This window comes from Cyanistes caeruleus, chromosome 2 (assembly GCF_971803275.1).
Source record: "Cyanistes caeruleus chromosome 2, bCyaCae1.hap1.1, whole genome shotgun sequence".
Taxonomy (NCBI): Eukaryota; Metazoa; Chordata; class Aves; order Passeriformes; family Paridae; genus Cyanistes; species Cyanistes caeruleus.
This window is the reverse complement of record NC_141702.1, coordinates 119778105-119792989: the sequence shown is the minus strand read 5'-3', so window position 1 is coordinate 119792989 and position 14885 is coordinate 119778105. Positions and strand designations below refer to the sequence as shown.

General features: G+C 41.1%; 1 protein-coding gene across 12 annotated transcripts in view; it reads left to right on the top strand.

The window, feature by feature from the left end:
• The window catches only part of EML6 (EMAP like 6), an 88132-nt gene that overhangs the window by 50609 nt on the left and 22638 nt on the right, over positions 1–14885 (top strand). For all 12 annotated transcript variants that reach the window (XM_086875100.1, XM_086875095.1, XM_086875092.1 and 9 more), the window contains 13 exons: positions 580–685; positions 3557–3650; positions 6279–6379; positions 7553–7755; positions 8934–9045; positions 9701–9828; positions 10538–10679; positions 11691–11843; positions 12091–12222; positions 13056–13144; positions 13768–13944; positions 14043–14244; positions 14454–14580. In XM_086875100.1, coding sequence (XP_086731226.1) covers positions 580–685; positions 3557–3650; positions 6279–6379; positions 7553–7755; positions 8934–9045; positions 9701–9828; positions 10538–10679; positions 11691–11843; positions 12091–12222; positions 13056–13144; positions 13768–13944; positions 14043–14244; positions 14454–14580 — 1766 coding nt within the window. The remainder of the gene's footprint in view (positions 1–579; positions 686–3556; positions 3651–6278; positions 6380–7552; positions 7756–8933; positions 9046–9700; positions 9829–10537; positions 10680–11690; positions 11844–12090; positions 12223–13055; positions 13145–13767; positions 13945–14042; positions 14245–14453; positions 14581–14885) is intronic.

Here is a 14885-nt window from a genome sequence, read left to right as displayed (position 1 = left end):
GAAGTTATATTTTTATACAGAATTAGAAAAATCCCCATTCTCTTTTTCCTTAAATGAAGTGTTTCCTCCTAAATCCAGGCAAACTGAATGTTGTTTCCTATTTCCCTGCCAAGACTGTTGGAGGTGATGATGAAACCGTTCCTATATAGCATAAACTCTGCCAGTCTTGTGCTATGGCCTTCTAAATCTTAAATTTACTTTTAATCTCTGCAGTAAAACACAGGAGCTGTGTTTTAGCTCCTTCCTAGAAGGTTTTGGACTTCCATTACTCTGTTGTGGTATTCTTGTCCTGCAGGAGCTTTCAACAGCCTTGCTCAGATAAAAGCTGTTGGGCACTTTCCTGATATCTGGTACTGAGTATGATATATTCAGTGTGTACATACACATTCAGACATCAGGATAAATGAATATTCTCCTGAATAGTGATGGAGACCAGCCACTGATATTGCTCTGAAAGAGAAAATAAATCTTGAAAAAGATAAAATAGGCCACATGACAAAGATATGATAATGCTAATTACTGTTATTAGTGTGTTTTGAACTTCTGTGGGCAGAGATGCCAATTAACCCTCTGATCTAGGTTGGAAGAGATGCTGCCATCCATGTTTGGGACACCCAGACCCTGAAGTGTTTGTCATTGCTCAAAGGCCAGCACCAGAGAGGAGTGTGTGCACTGGATTTTTCAGGTAAGCCACTGCCTATGTTTATCTAAATGATTAATTTAAAAGCAGCTCTTGTGATGAAATGTTAATTCAAAGAAGTGTTAAATGACAGCCAGTACCAATTTTACATGGAAGCTTGCTGACTTGGGATAAAAATAGCATGTGTAGTGAAGTCAGTCGTGGGTCTTTGGTCACTTGGTCAGTGACTGATTTTGGCAGTGTCTGGTAGATAATACCAAGTGTGCAGCTGGAATTCTGGTCACTGTCTGCATGGTGGTGTGAGGATTTTAAAGCAGGCAGGATGGTGACTCAAAGCATATAAATGAGTTGGAAATGTCACCTCTGGGCTCATCCAATTCTTCACATTTGCTAGCAATTGTCACATTTTTCAGTGAATTTACAGAAGAAGTAAATATGACAAACAATTATCTGCTTTCTCTCCCACTTGTCTTTCTAAGCTGGCTGCCCTAAGCTGTCTCAGTTTTTAGGGGATAATTCCTACTAAAAACACTAAAGCACTGAAGAATATCATCCATATGGTGGGGACTTAAATACTTCTGTATCTTTATAAAAGGGCTTGAAAACTCATTCTCCTTTCTCCTATTAAAAAAAAAAAAATAGATTACTTTATCTGAACTAGCCTCTACTTGATCTGATTTTTTTTTCAATTATATTCAAAGCTTATTTCATATTCTGCTCTCCAGAAATGGGGTATTCATTAGGATGTAGATCACATTTGTAAGACAAGACTATACGAAAGAAGTTTGACTTCCACAGAGATAAATCTGTGGAACTCAGTCATATTCCATTATCAGGAGAGGAGCCCTGGTGTTCATCCAAGAGCTTGAATTCAAAAGTGAAATTGCTGACCCACTGTGGTGTGTAAGCTCCCTCTGAAAGGAGATAAAGTGCCAGAAGGAGGGAAAATGGATAAGGATGATTTAACTGATATTAGTGTCCATAGATGTCAAAAATCTTCTTGTTCAGATCTTTAATTGAGCAAACGTTCCTATATTTGATAACCCTTTGTGGTTTGCATTTTTAACACCAAGTGAATTCCTGTCAAAGTAGGAATATTCTGGATCTTGGAACCCATGTATCTTTAAAGAATAAGCTGGCCAAACATTCTGTGGGCATTAATCCGTAAAAAAATACTGAATGTCTTTTAAAAGTGTAGCAACCATCGACATTACAGTGTTGCTTTAGGACCTGATGCCAGGAATAATGCCCACACTGCATTCCTGACTGGCTCCAGGTGGGATTCTTGGCACTGACAGGGACAAAGAGCGCTGCAAATGTGCACCTCCCCGCAGGATCAGAGGCTGCACTGCCCTGTGTAGGGGATTTGCATTGTCTTATTAACAGAGATTTCAGAATTAGCTTCAGATCACACACTTTGGTGCCTACAGAAAGAAACCCAGGGCTCCCAAGCTTTTCTGGCCGTAGCTGATGCAGCAGCTGACTCTTCCCCCCCGGTTCTCCCTGCCCTCACTCCCTCTCTGAAACATCAGCTGCTGCCCATTTCTGAAAGCTGGGTCCTTCTGGTGCAGCCCTTTTCAGGACACTGATTCCAAGAGGATCATTTCATTCCTGCAGAGCTTGGTTCTGCCCTCTGGTGGCTAATTTAACATTTATACCTTGGGATACTGTTTGGAGGGTATAGTCCATGTTAGTGTATAAACCTCCTGTTTCAAGTAAATAAACTTTAAATTATTGTGTCTTTTGGGAATTTTTAAAATAAATTCAGTTTTCGTTTCTTGTCCTGTATTTTAACTTCATTTTTCCCTACTTTATTCTGCTCTTTCCACTTGGTCCTGTTTCTTTCTGACTGATTATTAAATTCCCCTTCTCCTTCTTGACTTGGTTCTAGTAGAACTCAGTCATTAAAGTCTGTAAGAACTTATTCAGCTCTATGAACTCTGCAGTCATTCTGATGAAGTGCTTTATACCAGTGACTCTCTTTTTCTTCTTGAAGTCAAATATGCCCAAGGCCAGAGTCCTTCCCATCATTCATTTCTGAGAAGCACATTCCCAGATCAGTGCCCTTGTTCAGTCTCTGCCCAGCTCTGCTTCCTCCAACTTTGACGTTTCTGCAGTTAAAAAATCCAAGCAGGTGATCAGCTCCTCTACACCCTATAAAGTTGAATTTTCTTATCATAAACTGCAAAAATCATAGTTTAGTTTTATAAACTTTTTAGAATTTCAGTACAAAAGTTTGTACCCAAAACTTTGTTAGAGATGGTTGTGTTTATCATTATTTTATACACGTGGCAAGCGTGCCTGGGTACTGTTGAATTATGGATGATTTTCTCTTCTGGCTTTCCTTCCTCTCATTATCAGTACTGCTGTGTCTTTCCTGCAGTGAAAGCAAAGATAACCAGCAGTTATTTTTAGCCTTAAAATTTTATATCGTATTTATAGTTTCATCACCCTGCCTATGAACATTTCATACTCTACTAAATCTCTGCACCATTTCAAGCAAAGAAAAAAAGGCATCATCTGATCAGAAATATTTCAAATAAAATGCAAGGTGAATTTAGAGCACTTATGAATTTATGAAATTGAATTTCATTGCTTTGTTTGATCCTCCCTATTTTCATTGTACTTAGGAATATTTTGCTTTTGGGAAAGATCTGAACTCCAATTTCTTGAACTATTGGTTTGGGGCTTTTTTGCTTTATTTATATCTATATCTATATCTACTTATATAAACAAAGAAAAAATATATTTAAAATGGATATTATAAATATTTCTATATTTTTATTTAATTTTCATTCATTTATTCATTTTTTATTTATTTTTATATCATTAGAAATTCAGTTTGCAATGTGATTGTTGTGTTCATTTTCAGCTAAAGCCTTAGCACCTTTAACTCTCAGTATTGCTTCTGTACAGCTGATGGGAAATGTTTGGCATCCGTTGGGCTGGATGATAACCATGCCATTGTGTTCTGGGACTGGAAAAAGGGAGAAAAGCTGGCAACAACCAGGTAAGGATAGCCACAGTTTAAAATGTCCCCTCTGATTACTTTTTTCTGAATAGAATCATCCACATTTTTCCTATGAACAAAGAGATAAAGCAGAACTCCCCTCTGAAAACAGGATGGTGTTTCAGAGCAACATACCCAGATTAAAAACCTGGGGATGCACAGTGCAGAGTTTGGAAATTGTGTGAACTATTTCTGGCAGGAGTTCCTTAGCCTTTCTGTTGGGAGAGCCACATTGGCACTGTGGTTTGTTTCAAGCTTTTCAAGTGAAGTTTAATCTTTTCTCCCAGTTTTATGTCCTGGCTCAGGGCAGAAGTCACCAGAGGTGTCATTTCTTTTATGTGTTCCATGATGTGCTGGGTTCCATCAATAACCAGATCTCTTTCTAAAAAGAAAAAAGAGTTCCCTCTAATCTATATATATTTTTTTCAAGCACTGCTGATCCTGCCTTTCTTCTGAGCCAGTTTTGTCTGAGCTATTTGCTCTTTCAGTTGCCAAAGGACAGCTCAGCCAACAACCTGACAGTGAAGAGTCCTCTGCAATTGCTTGAAGGGACCAATTCTGGGAAGAGAATTGGACTAAAATTACATGTTTGCTATTTTATATTCAAGTACTGGATTGCAATAATAGATGTTCAGTGTAGGAGAATCAAACTGTTTGAGAACCTGGTTTCTGTCTCAGCCTTGGACAAAGGAAATGTGCCCCTGGTCACTAGGACTGAGGAGAATTCCTGTGAGAGTGGATGCCTGTGCCAGAAGGGCAAGGGCAGAATCCTGTATGCTCTCTGCAACCATGTAATGTAGCATTGCTCAGTAGAAATTGTTAGTATAGCTGCAAAAAAGTGCCTGTGAAAGGTAATTTACTTTAATTACTATCTGGTGATGTGTTGCAGAAGAAGTGAGATTTCCTGGCAGCAGCACCCTCTGTTAGTAGTGTGCCATTACTGAAGAAATCAGTGTTTTACTCCATGTGTGTGTACCACAATCTGTTAGCTCTACAATTGCACCTCAGACATGCAGTTTATTAGGCAGTGAGGGTTTAAATCCTGTCTCAAATCTGTGCTGGAGGCTTTGCTTAGCAACAGCCCTGGCTGTGTTGTAAAACGTGACATTTTCCTGGGCTTTGCAATCCCAGCTCTGCTGTCCCCAGCCAGATTGTGCTTGACTCGCAGGCAAGGAAATACTTTATATATTCCCATGCTGACCTTTAAGCTTTTAAAAACAAGATAATGATGAGCTGTGTCACTACCTGGCTGCTGGTGCTCCCAGGACAGATAAAACAAGGAGCACTCGGGTTCTTTTCACCATGCAATGCTGCATGTACCCCATGGATCTAATTCTTGCTAATCTGTTCTCTTGAAAATATGCAGGGTCCTCACAGAGAGCAGAAAAATGAACGTGTCTTCTAAAATGTTCCGGTTTAAGCCCTTGTTTAGATTTTAGCAGTGCCTAAAGGCAAGGTCCCTGTTCTGGTGAGCACAGGGGGACACAGGGAGACAGACAAAGGCCCTCATGTGGCCTTTGCACGCAGGAATAAAAGAACATCTCCTTATAATCAATCATATGGACACATATAAACCTGAAAAATGGGTGTCCATTCACCATATACAGACATTCATGTTTTTTCCGCAGTTACATTTATTTTTTGAAATGTTCTTTTTGTTTAATCTTTCTAGGATGATTTATTTCAGCATGACTTCTGGGTTTTTTTGTTGCAACATTAGGAACACTCTTATTTATTTGCTTTAATTGTTTCAGAGCTAAATTATTTAGCTTGTTTCCCTGTCCTGGCTCTCCTAGCTCCTGTCTAATTTCATTAAATCCTTGTGGAGTAAGCTGGATGCAGGATGTGCTGCAGATGTCAAAGGTGGCCAGTTTTGCATCCAGACCGATCCACTGGAAGGAAATCCTGACCCTGAGAGGGGTTTCAGAACCATGTGTTTTTCCAGATCTGCTGAGCCTGTCAGGGAAAAGTGACTTAATCCTAGCACAAAACCTGCAGATGTACAGTGAAAAGCTGCTCTGGGGCGTTTAGAAAACACTAACATAGATAAAAGTAATGCTTTAGAAATGGGAATATTTTTTGCTATGATAAGACCCAAGCTTGTAAATTCCCATAAATACATCAACAAGCATAACTTTAATTACCCAAGAACTAAACCTGGAGGTGAATGTGCTGCTGAGTGAACTGCTTCCTACACTACCATTTTAAAATTTGTGATTTTATTTTCTATCTTGAAGCCCACAGATGAAACACTTCCTCACTTTTCCTGTCGGAGTATCTTTCAATATTTATTGAGTTCTCATCCATTTAAATATTTATGTTGACCTTTATGTCTTCTTTTAATTGCCTTAACCTTTGTTGCCTGCTCCTTTGTTATGACTTAAATGAGCTGAAATTCAGTGGGAGAGGATTTTTATTCCCTACATTTCTGTACTCCTCACATGGTGTGTGCTCAAATTCCTCCTGCCAGCTCTGTGGGGCAAACTCCCAGAGCTGAACCCTTGCTGATTAGAAATATGGCTCTCTACTTTTTGTTAGATGGAGAAATTATTTATACCAATGATTTAATTAGTTGGAAATGTTAAGTTATCCCTTGCCAAGCTTTTAAAATATCTACCTTTATTGCAGGGGCCATAAAGATAAAATATTTGTAGTGAAGTGTAATCCACATCATGTGGACAGACTGGTCACGGTTGGGATGAAGCACATCAAATTTTGGCAGCAAACAGGTACTGTATTGAATAGTTTATATTTGATTAACATGAGGATTTGTGAATATTTTTAATGCAGGAACACCATGTTCTTGGTTTAAGAATTTGTTTCTTCCAGTTACCAAAATATTAAAGGGGTGAAAACCCACCTCTGAGTCAGCAAATGTCACAATATTCCTTCCTCCTTGGAAAAAATTTCCAGTTAAATTGTGTTTAAATTCTAGTCATATTACTAAGGAATTCTCCTGAGCAAGCATCCTTGGCTTCCAAAAAATCAGGTTGTGATTGAGGATATTTTTTATTCAGGACTGGATTTTTCACTCTTCATGACTTTTTAGTTGTGTACACATGGCACAAGTACTCAGAACAACCCAAAATTAGGTAATTTTAAGAGCTTCCTGCACTTCATACCATACTTTAAGGGTTCAAGTAATTGAGGTGCTCTAAGATTAAAAATATTTTTTTCTGCTTTTTTTTTTTTCATCTTTAGGTTATTTTTGCAGTGATTACATAGACTTGCATTGCTGTTTGCCAAATTCCATGATGGGAATGTGCATTAAGCAGCATCTTACTCCCAGAATAGTCTCTTTGTGATAAAAATGGTGCATTTTTAATTCAGATTTGTTCAATGGAGTGGGGACTCAGTGTGGTGTGAGCTGTGGAACCCACACAGGGTGGGTTCCCTTGACACAGGGCCACCACTGCAGATGATATTTTATAATTTATGTGGATTTTTGTCTAAGCATTGGTTCCTGGGCCTTCTGGCTGCTTCTGCTTCCTGACCCACGGCAAGGCTGTGGTGGTTTGGTTCTCTGACAGCCAGAGGAGCAAACCTGGACATTTATTCTGCCAAGCTCTGCCAAATGCTCAGGGTGCCAGGGAGCAACTAAACCAGTCTTGTAGTTGTGCTCACCTCTACAGAGAAGCAGCATGGCAGAAGCTGCTGTGGGCAAAAACCACCCTGCCAGCCTCTGCAGCAGCTGTTTTTGCACAATTCCTCACCAGATTTCTCTCTTGCTTGGAAACACAACCTGAGGCTGTCACCGCTGCCTTCACTTTCTTTGTGCTTTTCCCTTGTGCGCTGATTCTGGATTTTTGGGCAGCCACAGGAGATCTTGGGCTCAGACATTTGTCCTTTCCAGCCCTGTGGCTACGAGCCCAACCAGAAGGAGCCTTGTGCTGCTGTTGCAGGGGGAGGCTTCACCTCCAAACGGGGCACGTTTGGGAGCGTGGGGAAGCTGGAGACCATGATGAGCGTCTCGTACGGGCGCGTGGAGGAGCTGGTGTTCTCTGGGGCTGCCACTGGTGACATCTACATCTGGAAGGAGACCCTGCTGCTGAGGACAGTGAAGGCCCATGATGGACCTGTGTTTGCCATGCATGCACTGGACAAGGTCTCTAGAGCTTCACTTTGATTTTTTGTTGCTTTCATTGATTTTAGAGGTGTTTGTAATTAAACAAAGCCAACAGGAATGAGTTCTGTTATTTGCTAGACCTGGATTTGTAAGCACCTTGTCAACGTGCTGGTACCTGACCAACAGCTTTCTGACCTCTAAAAATCCAGAATTTACTTCTCACTCTGCTCAGGAGTGTTGTTTTCATGTTTGTGTAAACCATAAGAGAGTAATGGGTGGCATTCCTTGCCTCTTCAACCTGATCCCAAAAATATTTGTGCATTACCAGTTTCCAAAATACAAAACATGATATTTTAATAATATTATTACTGTGTCTTAGACTTTAGATATACAAAGGTTTTGAGTTAACTATTCCCGATATCAAAAGAATTCTCTTTCGGTTGCATCAATACATCTATAAAAGAAATTATGGCAAAATATTTGCATCATACAAATGAGCTTAGGACAAAGTTTTGCCCCTGGCAATTTGAAGATAATGTTGATAATGGACTATCCCTTTTGAGGTTATGGTTTCAACTGTAGAAGTAAAGGATGAGAAGAATGTTAGCTATTAACATTTTTATATATCAAGGTCAATTAATATCCCCGTGGCTCAATCCTTCCTGGCCCTAATTGATTGTTCCCAGCTTTCCCATCAATTTTTCTGTTTGATCTTGGCACTGAACATCCTTCTTCACTTAGATTTTTGTTGGTTAGTTATTTATGCTTTTTTGCATTCACTTGGCCCAGATAATCTGCCCAGGGAATTAATGAGAGAATTGGTCCCTGATGCATTATTAGAACTTGGGTTGAAGCATCTGTTAAGTCAATTGAATCTGGAATAGCTTAAGAAGCTGTTATTGCCAACCTACTGCCTCTTCTAAGGGTAAAACACATTTTTCCAGCTCTTATTTCCACATGCAGGCAAATGTCCTGCCCCAGCATTCCTGTTTACAACAGTGTGTGCTCATATGCTTGCAAATCTTTATAACCCTAGAAAAAACAACTCTAAAATCTTGTCCACTTGAATTTTTCCTTCATAGGTACAGACTCCAATATTTTTAGTTTGACACATGAATAAAAAGCAGGGGAGGCTTTATTGTGCCTTTGGACATGTCCTTTTGAATCTCCCCCTGAGTGCTGACATCTGTGTGTGTTCTCCTACTGTGACTGTGCAGGGCTTTGTGACGGGTGGAAAAGATGGAATTGTGGCCCTTTGGGATGACATGTTTGAGAGATGTCTGAAGACATATGCTATTAAAAGAGCAGCACTCTCTGCTAGTTCTAAAGGTATTGATTTTAAGTGTGCTTCAATAAGGACTGTGTGCATGGAGGGTGCTACAATGGTAGTAAAAGAGTAGGACTGGGTGTCAAATCTTACCAGCAACCAAAGGGAGCAGCAACACACCACTTGGTGCTGCAGTGTTGTGGTTTGGTCCATGTAAGGTGTGTTTCTTGTGTTCCTTGTCATTTAGAATTTGTTCTGCTGTTCCCTTCTCTATTTCATGACATCGAGCTTTGTTTCCATTGGTGAAATGATTTTAAGGAGAAATGTGCCCAGCCTTGAGATTGGCGTTTCCAAAATCAACCCAGTTTCCTTGGCTGGCCGCATGCCCTGTGGTGAGAGCAGGGACCTGTTAAATTCCCCAGGCCTCAGTGTGGGAGGCTGGAAAGGGATGTTCACATGTAATCACAGAAATTCTGAGGTGCTGGAACTCCTGAGCCCCTTAGACCCTTTCACTGTTAAAGCAGTAAAATATCAATCTTTATATTTGCTACAGACAAACTCCCCTCTCTAAATAGGCAAGGATCCATGGATTAACTGGCAGTTTGATCAGGCAATTTTACCCCATGTGCATGATTTTGAACAGGTTTTATTTATATATAAACTGCAAGTGATATGAAATTTATATATATATATATATATATATATTGCATTCTTCAGGTTTACTTTTAGAAGACAACCCTTCCATCCGAGCCATCAGCCTGGGACATGGGCACATCCTGGTAGGAACTAAAAATGGAGAAATACTTGAAATTGATAAAAGTGGGCCTATGACTCTGCTTGTTCAGGTACTGTGTGGATCTCCCATAGCAAAATATTTTCTGTATTTTTACAAAAGTGCTGGTTCTTTGGTATTCTTTTTTCAGTAAATTTTGATCACATGAAGTAATCCTTCAAATTTGTCTTGCCTGCATGACTGCCTTTGCTATCCAAAATGTGTGAGGTGGTGTTTTATAAAACATTGAACTCATTCACTAATGCAGATTGAGAGCAGTAAGAAATTATTTAACCTTGATATGCAGTGCTAACAAACTGGATGCAAACTGAAGGAAAGCTGGAAAAAAACAGGAAGAGTGATTAACAAGTTGGAAAACTGAGAATCTGAGGCAAGATTATAACAAAGTATTAAGTGTACGTTGGGCAAACAAGGATCTAAAATAGGACATAAACTTTGAGGATTAGCCAATATTAGGGTTTTAGGCTAAAGAATCATGTTTGGGAGTAACTGTTCCCTATTCATCTCAAGTTTGGAAAGGAGGATATTGGAGGAAGAGGAATTACAGCCAGCAATAGCAGAGGGGACGATGGGAGGGCATTTCAGACATTTGTCAGGGAGACAGAGCACACATTCAGGTCTTTTGGAACTTGGAGAGCTTTGGAGAGAGGAGACGGTGAAAGCTTTACTGCCTGGGACTTACAAAACGAGGCAGGGCAAGCTCAGAACATCACACAGCCCCACATGCATTATTTCCTCCTGTATGGAATGCTTTCCTCCAGGGCCATATGGAAGGAGAAGTGTGGGGCTTGGCAGCTCATCCTCTCCTGCCCGTCTGTGCCACCGTGAGCGACGACAAAACCCTGCGCATCTGGGAGCTCTCGTCACAGCACCGCATGCTGGCAGTGAGGAAGCTCAAAAAAGGTAACCCTGCCTTGGCCAGGCTCTAGGAACCATGGATCAATCCCCTGGCACAGCTCCCTCTCTGCTTGCAGGGCACATCTCAGCCCTTAATTGGGTAGGCAAAGGACACAGTCATTATGAAATTGGGAGCACGGGAAATAAATTGTCTTTGGCATGTGTCAAGTCAGTGTAAAGGGAAAGAAGAAAAAGAATTGTAATCTATTGTAATGAATAATAATAAAATGAACTTCAGTCTCTTTTCCCCCAATTTCAAGGGGAATGAGTTGACCTCAGAACCACTTTCCTCTGTAGGAATACTTAAGGCCAGTACGTTGCTGACATAAACCAATTTCCTTATAAAGATAAAAGTACAATTTCCTGCATGTTGAGCACAATCATCTTTTGCTGTCAATGTGAGTTTTACCTGTTACCAGCTTCTCTAAAATTAACACTTTTCCTGCCCACTCCTATATAAAATTAGATAAGCCACATTGAAATGCTGCCTTCTCAAAATTACTCTCATTTTATTAACTCATTGATATCCCTCAGGAAATTTTAAAATGTTCATTTTCAGTGACAGATCTGGAGCACAGGAACCCTTAACTGGCTGGAAGAAAACAGAGTTAAATGTTTTGGAGAGGTGAACTTGGGGAGGGATGAGGATGGCTGTAGGAGAGTATGGTCAGGAATAATGCTGAGGCAGAATTACACTGTCCGTAATGAGTCTTTGAATTTTCCATCAGGATTTCCTTTCTGTATGTGTTTTGGGTGGCTTTTTTTGGTTTTATTTTTGTCATTGGTGTGTTTAGGAGGCGGCTGGAAGGTGGTATTTGCACATAAACCTGTTTCAAAAGGCATTAAACGATAGTGGTCAGCTCCAGAGCACCCTGTAACAAAGCATCCATCATAGGCCTCTGTGATATATCTGTTTCCAGAGATAACGAACGTGTTTTAAAACGACATACTTGATGTAAAAACCTTTCAGCCCCAGCTTTTCAGCTTTGACAGCCTCATTTCCACGTGCATCCGCAGGCGGGCGCTGCTGTGCCTTTTCTCCGGACGGGAAGGCGCTGGCGGTGGGGCTGAACGACGGCAGCTTTCTGGTGGTCAATGCCGACACCGTGGAGGACATGGTCTCCTTCCACCACAGGAAGGAGATGATCTCGGATATAAAGTTTTCACGAGGTACAATGATAAATTGGAGTGTTTATCTTGCAGTTTGTTTCTGTGGTCTAGACAAGGCTGAGTGTTCCAAAGGAAGACTTGGCTTTGTGTGTGCTCCGTGCATTAAATTCTTTACAATTCCGTGTGGCTGTGTGCTGCACTCTAACAGGCCCTCCCCTGCCTGGTGACTTCACTGGAGTGGTGCAAATCACACCAGGATCAGTTAGAAGATTTACCCTTTAATAACCTCGGTGTCTCCTCCTTACAGAATCAGGAAAGTACCTGGCTGTGGCTTCCCATGATAACTTTGTAGATATTTACAATGTCCTTACCAGCAAAAGAGTTGGCATTTGCAAAGGTGCCTCGAGCTACATCACCCACATCGACTGGGACTCCAGAGGTAAAGTGCTGGCCAGAGATCCAGTCTGGAAATGCTCACAGAATGGAATATCAGGAAGCTGTTCCCCTCCAGTTACTGGCATCAGCCACTGATGCAAATGCTTTTTCCCCATGGGGCACTGTATGGATCCAGTGCAATTACATTTGTTGGCATCCGGTTTCCTTTCCTTGCTGAGCTCTGCATGGCAATCCCTGCAAGAAGCTGGAGCACGATGGTCCCAACTAATTAAGTCCAGCAGGATCTGTAATGAGCTTATGCCAGTGAACCATATCACAGATATGATGTGTGTGGGGCCACCTGTGTGCCCGAGCCCTGTCCCTGCTGTGTGCCACCCCAAAACGTGGTGTGAGCCAGTGGCAGCAGCATCTCCATGGGCACAGCAAACTTCCCATCCCAGGGCAGCTGAGAGTGGAGCTGGCTCTGCCACTGGGGCACTGCAGGAGGGATAGGAACTGGCAAAGGGACCGCTTTTGGCAAAGCTGCATTGTAAAATTATTAGGAAAACTAACAGCACATGCAGTTATTTTTGACTTCCATTAGTGTGATGATGAAACACAAGCAAAATATTCCCTATCAGCAGAAACTGATTTGCTGTGCAACAACAGCTTCTTATGGCTACTGGACGGTATTTAAAATAATACTTATGCATTGAATTAGAGTATGGGACCCTTACAGGAGTGATTTTAAGCATCTGTGTTACTTTGGCTATGAATAACTCTCTAGAGGATAATTTCTTAATTAACCCCCAGAAATCTCTTCACTCCATCAAAAGAATGTTCTTAACAGTCATAATAATTAATAAGATTCATAACAAACTCTCCTTTTGTATCCAGGAAAGTTATTGCAAGTCAATTCTGGTGCCAAAGAACAACTATTTTTTGAAGCACCGAGGGGGAAAAGACATATCATAAGAATTGCTGAGGTATGAATTATGTGTGCTGGATTATTTTTACTGGGAAAATTAATTTTAAGAATTGTCTTCAAATGGTATATTTTTTTCCTTTAATAATGCTATATTTACAATGGTTAGAATTAGAATGATTTAGTAATTCCACAGTGTGTTTCCTAGCATTTCTAAATTGTAGAATGTGCAGTTTTCTGCTTGTATCTCTGAATTTATTATTATTTATCTATTAGCAGCCATTTGCCATAGTCCCCTTCTCAAAGTCACCTGTTTTCTGTGTAACCAGTTGCATACAGGTTATAAACCACCTTCAAACAGCAGGACCTGGCTTTTCATGAAAAGCCTGATTACTTGTGACATGTAATTCTGCTGCAAAATTGCCAATGTTTAGCAGCTCAGAAATCTTCAGGGAGATTTGTACCCAAATCACGCCCTCCCTTGGAAAAATGGGAATGTTTAAAGTGTTAAGCCTTTTGATGAAGACACATGGTTGATATCAGCAAGCTGGAGCAGCACAGTTTCTTAAGAACTAAAAATATTAAAATAAAAAGTTCAAACACAGACAAGTATACACACAAAGCTAGTGTGTATTTGGTATGTTTAAAGTAAGAAAGCGTCCCCTGGGGGAATTCTGCTTGCAGATAGAGAAGATTGAATGGGACACCTGGACATGTGTGCTTGGTCCCACCTGTGAGGGAATCTGGCCCATGCACAGCGATGTCACCGTTGTCAACGCGGCCAGTCTCACAAAGGACAGAAGCCTCTTGGCCACGGGAGATGATTTTGGCTTTGTGAAGCTCTTTTCCTACCCAGTGAAGGTAAGGAATGGGCTTATTTCAGTGACTGGAAAGGCAGAGAGGGAAGGTGCTGTTGCTGGGGTGCCAGGCTGCCAGCTGAGGGCTTCTCTGTGCTGCAGGGCCAGCATGCCAAGTTCAAGAAGTACGTGGGGCACAGCGCCCAGGTGACCAACGTGCAGTGGCTGCACAACGACTCCGTGCTCCTCACCGTCGGCGGCGCCGACACCGCCCTCATGATCTGGACCAGGGAGTTCCTGGGCATCCAGGAGAGCAAGCTGGTGGACAGTGAAGAGTCAGACACAGATGCAGAAGAAGATGGAGGTAAAAAGAGGATTTAACTCAGTCTTCCTCGCCTGCATCAGAGATTCACACAGGCCTTTAACTTGGAGCTTTGTTGTGCTAAATTTCAGTGTAAGGAGAGCTTGGTAGGATTTGTTTCCTCCCTTTCATTGGTGCAGATCTTCTTGTTCTCCACTCTCCCACTGTGAAACAAGGGTAGTTTGTTTTATTCTGTGTTTTATTTTTCTAAGGTTATGATAGTGATGTTGCAAGAGAAAAAGCAATTGACTACACCACTAAGATCTATGCAGTGAGCATCCGAGAAATGGAGGGTACAAAGCCCCATCAGCAGCTGAAGGAAGTTTCAGTGGAAGAGAGGTATGTCCCACAAAGGCTTTTGTTTCCAGGTGTGCCCTTTTGCATCTCTTTTCATTCAACCAAAGTCAGTCCCTAGAAATAAGACAGGAATTTTAAAATTCACCAGGTATAATTTAAAATGGTGTTCACAGAGTACATCACGTTCATGTGATGGAGAAAAATACATGTATATGACACATCTGAGAGTGTTGTGTCCTCTTCTACCATGCACATGAGCATTTATATTCTCTCCTAACCACTGTGTGTCTGCAGCAGAGCACTTGTGATAGTGGTAAGCTTGTAAATATTTTGTGGTTAAGGCTTTG